Below are 10,332 nucleotides of genomic sequence, written 5' to 3' on the forward strand. Positions count from 1 at the left end.
TCGCATCTCACGACCAGCATACTTTGTTGGAGAGTCCCAGGGGGAGCGGGGGAGGAAGATTCAATTTCCATTTTCCCTTTTAGGTAGGTTGTTGTCTGTGCTGTTATTCCCCTGACCAGCACATCCGTCTACTGACCCATACGCCGTTGAACGTATAATCTGCATCAGAACACTTTTGTAGTCATTTAGTCATTAAGGTACTAACTGTGTCGGTAACAGACAACAAGATGGTAACTTGTTGTTCGCAGAGATTGTAGTACCGTCAGTAGAGGTCGTAATGTGAATAGTTTTTGCAGTCGCTATAGAATCAGTAGCAGCAACAACCGTAGTATTGATAGTGTTTGCAGTCGTTGTAGAAGTAGTGGCAGTAGCAGTCGTAGTATTAATAGTGTTTGCAGTCGTTGTAGAAGTAGTAGCAGTCGTAGTATTGATAGTGTTTGCAGTCGTTGTAGAAGTAGTAGCAGTCGTTGTATTGATAGTGTTTGCAGTCGTTGTAGAAGTAGTGGCAGTAGCAGGCGTAGTATTGATAGTGTTTGCAGTCGTTGTAGAAATAGTAGCAGTCGTAGTATTGATAGTGTTTGCAGTCGTTGTAGAAGTAGTAGCAGTCGTAGTATTGATAGTGTTTGCAGTCGTTGTAGAAGTAGTGGCAGTAGCAGGCGTAGTATTGATAGTGTTTGCAGTCGTTGTAGAAGTAGTGGCTGTAGCAGTCGTAGTATTGATAGTGTTTGCAGTCGTTGTAGAAGTAGTGGCAGTAGCAGTCGTAGTATTGATAGTGTTTGCAGTCGCTGTAGAAGTAGTGGCAGTAGCAGTCGTAGTATTGATAGTGTTTGCAGTCGTTGTAGAAGTAGTGGCAGTAATTCATAGTGTTTTGTACATGTAGTCGTCGTAGAAGTAGTGCGAGTAGCAGTAGCAGCAGTAATAGTGTTGATACATAGTGTTGTCAGTTGTCAGGCATGGGTGAACTCAGATTAGGGTCCTATGTCTGAAGCATGGTTCTGATTTTAGGCATGGTGATGACGTCACGTTTTTGTGGTTGCAGTTGATGATTCTGAACCAGGAATTCACTAACCATTCTGACACAACTAAAGGTCATTCTGACTCAACTAAAGGCCATTCTGACACAACTAAAGGCCATTCTGACTCAACTAAAGGTCATTCTAACACAACTAAAGGTCATTCTGACTCAACTAAAGGTCATTCTGACACAACTAAAGGTCATTCTGACTCAACTAAAGGCCATTCTGACTCAACTAAAGGTCATTCTGACTCAACTAAAGGCCATTCTGAAATTTTGCAGAGAAATGAAATATCCACCACAAGTCGGAGAAATCACTCCAATCTGTAGATTCACACCCTCCGGGTTTCTCAAATACAGAATAGCGAGGTCGCTTCATACATGGTCGTCAGTAGAGTTCTGACAATGTTTCAGCCTAACGATATTTACCAGTAGTTTAGTATCAGTGTCAACGATCTATGTTGATTCGTCATCGATTAGGGCATGCATAATACGATACATCGATCTATCGGTACACGCCTAGTCATCAGTGGCGTTGTAACCTGTAGTGCCTATTCCAGCCACACACGTGCTGTTCGCGGGGTTGTGAGATTGTGGAACGGCGGAAATACGCACTCCAATGACCAGGTCTTTTATGCCGCTTCGTGACTTCTGTTTAACTGATGTCGAGCTATTAGTGAGACTAATCGTCAACCAAACAAGCTAGTGCTCAAAAAATTCTCATCGATAGAGGAATTGTAATGTGATATTGATATGTTTACTGTTCGCGTTGTGTGTTTTGTAACCAGGTAATCTTTTGTATCGTGCTGGCAAATGTCACACGTGGGTGGTGAGGTCGATCTAGTGTCCTGTTCACGGTGGATATAAAGGATATAGCTCGAGGTCAGTAAATACAATATAAACATCAAAGCTAGCGAGGTATTGGCTAATAGTTAACCCCGTGTCTTTATATCACATGCGCATAAACGGGGATTGCCAGATTGTATAACCTAACTTTTATTGTGTTGTTGATTTGCTGACTAAAGGTTGCCCTAGGCGGTTTCACTGTCTCGAGACCGCCTCCGTGGTGTAGTGGTAGAGCGTCCGCCCGGAGAGCGGAAGGTCCGGTGTTCGATCCCCGGACGCATCATACCAAAGGTACTTGTTGTTACCCTGTCTGGCGCTCGAAATAAAGGGGCTGAAACAAGGACTGGTCGGCTCGGAGTCAGTATACAGTGTCTGAGTCGGGTGTTCATGTTAAACTGCGGCATGGCATCTCAGTGAGCAAGCACTATAAATCAGCATTAGTCCGGACTAGTACAAGCAGCCACACACACACGTGCTTGCACGTCGCTATATAAGTGCAATAATCTTGGACGCGACGTTAAACACAATTTCTCCTTCACTGTCTCGGATGTTCATTTGAAACAGACTGAATCAGACAAGAGACCAAATTTTCTTGAAGTATTTTACACGGTATAAATGGACCTAGCACTCTCCGTTCCACATCGTTCAAAATAGACCCAGCACTCTCCGTTTCAAGTCGTCCAAAAAAGACCAAGCACTCTCCGTTTCAAGTCATCCAAATAGACCAAGCACTCTCCGTTCCACAGCGTTCAAAATAGACCAAGCACTCCCCATTTCAAGTCGCCCAAATAGACCAAGCACTCTCTGTTCCACAGCGTTCAAAATAGACCAAGCACTCCCCGTTTCAAGTCGCCCAAAAAGACCAAGCACTCCCCGTTTTAAGTCGCCCAAAAAGACCAAGCACTCTCCGTTTCAAGTCGTCCAAATAGACCAAGCACTCTCTGTTCCACAGCGTTCAAAATAGACCAAGCACTCCCCGTTTCAAGTCGCCCAAAAAGACCAAGCACTCCCCGTTTTAAGTCGCCCAAAAAGACCAAGCACTCCCCGTTTCAAGTCGCCCAAAAAGACCAAATAGTCGCCCAAATAGACCAAGCACTCTGTTTCACACCGTTTAAAATAGACCCAACACTCTGCGTTTCACGTCGTCCAAGTAGACCAAGCACTCTCTGTTCCACACCGTTAAAATAGACCAAGCACTCCCCGTTTCAAGTCGTCCAAACAGACCAAGCACTCTCCGTTCCACTCGTTCAAAATAGATCAAACACTCTCCGTTCCACTCGTTCAAAATAGATCAAGCACTATCCGTTTCAAGTCGTCCAAACAGACCAAACACTCTCCGTTCCACTCGTTCAAAATAGATCAAGCACTCTCCGTTTCAAGTCGTCCAAACAGACCAAACACTCTCCGTTCCACTCGTTCAAAAAAGATCAAGCACTCTCCGTTCCACGTCGTTCAAAATAGACCCAGCACTCTCCGATCCAAGTCGTCCAAATAGACCAAGCAGTCACTGTTCCACATCGTTCAAAATAGACCAAGCACTCTCCGTTCCACCAAGCACTCTCTGTTTCACATGCTACACCTGCGTCACTTCTCATGCGCGTCACCCGTGAAGATCCGGGTTATAATCGGTCTTCAAAAACCCATACTTGTCGTAGGAGGGATCGGGTGGTCAAGCTCACTGACTTGGTTGATGCATGTCATGGTATCCCAAATGTGTAGATGGATGCTCATGATATCTATCACTGGAGTGTCTGGTCCACACTCGATTACTTACAGACCGCCTTCATATAGCTGGAATATTGTCGAGTGCGGCGTTAAACAACAGAGGGGAAGGCACGTGGTTCCTCCAGTCGATCGTGGAATGGTGAAGGATAGAGACTGTCCTGCTTTCAAGCCAGACCTCCTCTGAAGAAGGTGTCTACCCCCCAGTATGTATACGTTAGCGTCCCAGTCGAGGGTGATGCGGATTTCAACGATCGAGGGGTTAGCAGGTGGGGTGTTCATCTAGAAGTTTACATATTATTACGTGGGCTTCAAACACGATGCACTTGACACAATAAACTTACCAAGTCTTACTCCCTTCTCACCCAAACAGAAGCAAACCTCGGCACGTGCATGTGCACATGGTAGTTACAAAGTAAAACAGACTGCTGACACAACGTGACCAATACAACATGTTTCTCCTTCTTAAATATCGTACATCGGAATTGTCGTCCGTTTCGGGGTTTGTGAACTGGCTGATTGTCTGCCTTCATATCCTGATGGTGTGGATCGTTGACCATGCTTTCAGTCACTGGGGGGTTTTCAGATTGGACAGTGTTTGTACATTAACGTTAGTATGGGGGACACCTCCGGCTTTCAACGATTTCTCCCATGAGCCGGGGACACGCCGTGGGGTGTGCACGTCATGATACGTCATAATGTGATTATTGTGGAAGCATCGAGCATTCCCTGTGGCATGCACTCACTCACTTTGTTGGAATACATGTTGTAGTAAGTCTAGATTTGTTATCGTGTTGTTGTTTCTTAAAGTGTTTAAGAGGTCGCCTTCTGCCTTATCAATCTCGGCTGACCTGTCCCTCTTTGTGACTCGTGTGTGTGAGTAGGGTACACATCTCTATTGCGAGATTTATCAAATATTTATTACGTAGTTATATTCCCGTCAATACGCCACGTGATTGTTATAAACGTCATTAAATGCGTCATACATATTACTCAATGACGAAACGATGACGTCAATTCAACAATTGGTACGGGGTGAGAATTATTACCTTGCAAATATATCACACTAGTTTCTAGAGAGGTAGTGTTCAGAGACAATAGTATGTTAATGGAGAAGTGTATATTCCTGACAATAAGCGTGTGGTGTTTACATGACCGACGTGTCCTGAGAGTCGCTGGTTGTAGTGAATGTGTGAAATGAACGCAGGAATGGATAATAGGGCCCGGATGTGACTGATTGAAAGTTCTCCGAGTAGGAATTAGGCGCTTCCGTGTAGCTGCTAGCCAGCCTGAACTTGGTGTTGACAAAGTCGAGGTGAGAACGTTTTGTGGTTGGGAAATACTGGTTGGAGAATATCAGTTTTTAGACATTGGAAATGGAGAATGGACTAAGAGTATCTAGTGAGGTGAGGAATTAAACCTACTCCTGTTGGATTTGTGCAACCGCCTAGCGGCATTAGACAGGAACCGACGTTGCCTTTGTCTATTAAGGGCCCGTGGTTAAGGTGACGGTGAAGACCAATAATGACACGGATATTGGGAGTAGGCACGAGGTCAGACAGAGGTTGAGATCGTGTCGGGGGGTTCTTAAATCTGTTTATCGACTCAAGCCCGCTGCCTCGTCTGTGTTGATTGGACTAATGAGTGATAAGTGAGTGAACTGCCTTCTAATTGTTTATGGGCTTTATCAAATAACGTGACGTTCGAGTTTAGGGTGCCGGATGCCCTCTCATGGGTAAGTTTCGATCTTACATGTACAATGTAGGTCTATGAGCGTTCCCTGCTTAGTCAGCACATGTACTCAAGAATAGTGAGTGAGTGAGTGAGTTGGGTTTAACGCCGCTTTTAACAATATTCCAGTTACATCACGGCGTGTCAGCTTAATGTGGGAGGAAAGCCTGAAGTGATGTAAGTCTCAGAAGTTTATCACTTCGATGAAACCCACGATGGTGCTGACAAACCTAGAAACATAATCGGGGCGAACCGGTATTCGAACCCACAATCATAGGTTTCTGGCGTGCCGAAGGGACGCAACTCTGCACAGCGAATCGCGACGCCTTAGACGACTGGGCCACCCGTGCCCCCGTATTGAAGAATAACAAGAACATGGGTGATGTGTCGCTGATCACCAATATACGCTACCTATGTACATACGCTGGGTTGTGATTCCTCTGTGTTCTTACAACACCATGTTACGTCGACTGAAAACAGAGTCATCAGTAGAGGGAATATTTCCCCGGTTCTCTCACTTTTCTGTGCAAAACTGAATGAAGTTAATACATGAAAGTAACACCGACAGGCGGTAGTATTTTGGAGACTGGGTTGGTCGGTGTTTTGTGCTGCCTCTGAAAATAAGACAAAAGCATGAGTCGGTAGCCGCGTTTAGCACTATTCAAATAATATCACGGTTTACATATTTCCTATCCGTGTTGGCTCGAGCGTGACAAGCGGACGCGTTAACTACTGGGCCATCCCACCGCCCTATTAAATAGGCTTGATACGTGCATGCTTATCACAAGGCCATATCCTGGGTCTGATGCAGGGAAAGATTTAAGAAAGTAGAATTAATTAGGGGACAAATAATTGAACATATTTTATTTGTTTAAGGGTGAGGTGAATGAAATGGGGTTTAAGGCCGCGTTCAAGATTATTGCACTTATTTCGCTACATGCATGCATGTATGTGTTTGTGTGGATGTGGTTGCTTGTACTAGTTCGCAATGATGCCGAGTTCATCGTGCTAGCCTTCTGAGATACCATGACTCAGTTTGACATACAAAAAAAACACTCAGGCACAGTATACTGAGTCCGGGCCGATCGGACTTGTATGAGCTCATTACTGCTGAGCGTCAGACAGGGTAACAACAAGTACCATCTTTTAGGGTCTTTTGGTATGACGCAGCCTGGGATCGAACCCCGACCTTCCGCTCTCCGGGCAGACGACCTACCATTAGACCAGGCAGGCGGTCAGTTGTTAACGCAGCTCTCATAAATATCCTAACTATATGACGGTTTTCTATAATATTCAAGTCTGGACCAAAACAAACGAATGACTGATATTAAAGCAGCACCTCGCGTCATGACATGCAGTCTGAGCACCCCTCAGTCGCCTCTTACGACCACCAAGCCGGAATCACCACAGAGAAGAAAATATGTACAAGAAAGTCGTGTTCTATTTTGTTCATAAAGAAAACCATCTATTTCTGTCAAGTCCAGTTTGTTTTTGAGTAATTTTAATCTGTAGTCTTATTCCTTCTGGAAATATGGGACTCCATAACATTTCTATTGCTTCTGTGTTTCTATAAAATATGCTGGGTTGACGATGATGCTCGGTTTCCAATACCTCTGTGGAATCAAACACCATGGTACAGCACCTTTTTGATTGTTGACATTTTAGTTTTGGTGCTGAAATAAAATCCTTAGCTACGTCATGGGAAGAAGTTAAGGTAATGATTCTCTTGTTTTCATGTACAACGGTTTTATGGAAGGTGAAAAGTGTTTATAGTTCTGCTCCAGGAACAAAGCCCACACACGACTAAATTAAGACTAAGATTTTAGTCCCAAAAGATAAAATGTCCCCCAAACCTCTTGAAAAAATTAATTATGCTCCGGGCTGTTGAAAAAAATAGAAATTGCCTGCCACAAAAATTACATAATTGCAAGATATTTTTCTTTTTAATAAATTTAGGCTTCTTATTTATAAATTAAAAAATCTGGTTTTGTAGCTGTAGCTGAAAAATTATCCTGATACAAAATCTTCATCCACAGGTTGAAGTGATCATACCATTTTTTCCTATGTTTTCATTTCTTTGTATCTTCAAGCAACTTATTTCCGGGCCTATATGTTTTATTCTGTGGGTTTCTGAATGACAATTTAATGAAGATGAGTATCTCTAGTAACAATGACAATTTGACAAAGACAAAATTGCAGAAAAGCATAGAATTTGCATGAAAGTTACATTTCAGGGCGGCAAAAGACACATGCAAATATAATTGCATATTCCAAATTATTTATTCACGTTTTCTCACAACCATAAACAACATTAAGATAGAGAGTCAGAATGTTTTTTTACAATATTAACCTATTTCATTTCTCATAATTAAACAGTATTTACTTCACAGCTTAGGTGGAAATGGGGAACAGTGTGTGTGTGTGTGTGTGTGTGTACAACATATTGTGTGACTGAAGCTTTGCTAAAATTATTTTTTTCATTTATTTTTTTATAGATATTGTAATACACATAATTAGATAATTAAATAAATAAACAACAGAAGGATTTTACTCAACAAACCTGCCCTAATCCTCCATTAGAGATTTTCAAAATCATCTCTGTGTTTTTTACACAATCTCGTCATCAAGAAATACATTGGTGTCAATGCTTTGTGGTTTGTTTGGTTTTTTGGTTTGTTTTTATTTGGGGGGGGGGGGGGGGGGCTCGAACAGATAAACATGTGATTGATATCACGAGGAACGTCTCACGTCGTAGTAAGATGACAGCAATCAACCAAATCGCCGACCCTGACGAGTGACCACTCGATCCCGTCGGCTTGTACGAGAAACATGTTTCTGGGGACCCATACAAGTTTAACTTGTGCTTCGATTACACCAATTATTTTTGAAATACCAAAACATAAGTACTAAGACTATTGTAATATTGTATATTGATTAGATCTACAACCAAACATATAACGGAGGAAATGCACATGCATGACTTTCTCTTACATACGCTCATTTCTGTCCGAAATGGGCTGGACATTCACAAAGCGACATGAACTGAAACGATGAGTGGTCAAAGGGAGGTAATTGTGTTAAAAGTTATACAAGAGTTATCTTTCTTGTCATTCTTTTTTAGACTGGTTCCCCTTTACTTCTGCGACAGCGGCGATTAGCGCAAGCGCTCTAAGACAAGTAAACCAGTCTAAAATGAAGAGCAGCGACACCAAGCGGGAACATCCGGATACAATCTAAGGGAATTAACTCTAGACTACAAGAGTTGCTTCCCTTTATATAAAGCTCCATACAGCGTTTAAATCAAAGGGAGATAAGCAATGTTTCAAGTTGTTATCTCCCTTGCGTGAAGATCGGGACACTGTAAGGAGTTTAAATTAGACATGCGCAGTGCATCCAAATTTTACTGAACCAAGGGACTGAACTCTAGGACCAAATTGATGCTGTCATTGAATGAGTTATCTCCCTTAGACCATAAACGCAAAAGAGGGACGCGGGGAACTTTGATTGAGTTATCTCCCTTAGACCACAAAGTGAAAATAGTGATGCTATGATTCCATTGAGTTGTCTCCCTTTGACAACAGCTTCAAACTATTGCGGCTTTGGATTCGATTGAGTAGTCTCCCTTTGGCCACAAGCCAAACGTTTTTTCGCATCCGTTTCTGGCGAGCTTCTTCAACGAAAAAAGGCATTCATGCGCTGAGACATGTTTAATTCTGTCTTCCCCACCTTGGTGATGTTGTTTAACAGAGAAAAGCGATTTATATCGAAACAAAATGGCCAAACAATGGCTCATCATGTTTGATGGGATGAACAGAGAAATATGTTTCGGTTGTCCATGAAATCGGCATCACCCCGTCCAGTAAGAATATGTTTGTGTCACCCAAGCGAAATATACAAATTGACAATGTATATCAAATTCATTGAGGTAACTACAGGCCCACAATATATTATTTTAAAATCCAAAATTAATCATTTTAAATTAAAAAAGAGCACCAAGATCCATTTAGAATAGGAAAGTATGTAAGATATAGAGTGTTGTTGTTGTTGTTTTGTCTTTATGCAGGGGTAAATCCTAAAATTAGTGCTAATTCTGTCAAAAATGATATAACATTTTATAACAAACTAATACCTATAAAAGAAACAAGTATATTATGCCATTGATTGTGTTTCTGTCTAACAACACATTATTCTCATCAATCACAATACCGGTGTGGATAAAATAAATAACAAGTATGGCTGACAACAACTCCCAGATATGCTCATTTCTACTTCATTGGCCTGACTGTTTTGAAAACTTTTGAATGTCCATCATTTCTTTCAGAAAACCATTGATTGGTGTCTGTACCATTATCCACAGTATCACCATCTTTATCAAGGGGTGTCATACTTGTAACATATTACCTTAGTCATTTTTAGTATTTTAATGTTATAAATTTGTGAGCCTTGTAATTGGAAAGGTGTCAAAATGTGGAAGGTGAATATATCTTGTTTCATTAATGTTACATATGCCTTTTTAAGAATAATTTCAAAAGAAAAAAACAACCCTAAACACTGAACAGTTTTCAGAAAGCATTAGGGAAAAACACGGTTTGGTCAGTTCAGTCTACATTACCAATTATATACTACATGAAAACAAATATCTAGTAAAATCTATATGATAGTAAGTTTAAGGAGGGATTACAAAGTTAAAAAGTAGGAACCTTTATTACTATTATGATTATAGTCAATATATGACTGTTACTATGTTAGTCCAGCTTAAATAGTAATGCTACTTCTATTTTCACTAGGTTGTACAAGGTAAAACATTTAATTTGCTATTATTTCAAAGGATGTTTTCTCTTACAAATTTAGAACTCTGTATTTGTCATGATCTGACCTTAGGATATAAAAAGTTACAGTGCTCATATCAAATTACATAAACTGAAAACTATATAGATAAACATGTACTTAACATAAACATAAACATCTTATTACATATATAAAGGTAACATGTTATTACTTAAAACTTAACAATTCTC

The 10,332-nt window shown here is 41.3% G+C and overlaps 1 protein-coding gene across 1 annotated transcript; it reads right to left on the reverse strand.

The window, feature by feature from the left end:
• Nucleotides 1-382: 382 nt before the first annotated feature.
• Nucleotides 383-862, reverse strand: LOC139457072 (uncharacterized). Its single transcript, XM_071238515.1, has one exon. The coding sequence runs from the start codon at nucleotides 860-862 to the stop codon at nucleotides 383-385; it is 480 nt and encodes a 159-aa protein (XP_071094616.1).
• Nucleotides 863-10,332: the final 9,470 nt, after the last annotated feature.

This window comes from Haliotis cracherodii, unplaced genomic scaffold (genome assembly GCF_022045235.1).
Source record: "Haliotis cracherodii isolate W230 unplaced genomic scaffold, xgHalCrac1.p SCAF_12, whole genome shotgun sequence".
Taxonomy (NCBI): Eukaryota; Metazoa; Mollusca; class Gastropoda; order Lepetellida; family Haliotidae; genus Haliotis; species Haliotis cracherodii.

Bases quoted from the DNA above. Each gene is read 5' to 3' on its own strand.
- LOC139457072 (XM_071238515.1), bottom strand. From the start codon at position 862: ATGAATTACTGCCACTACTTCTACAACGACTGCAAACACTATCAATAC.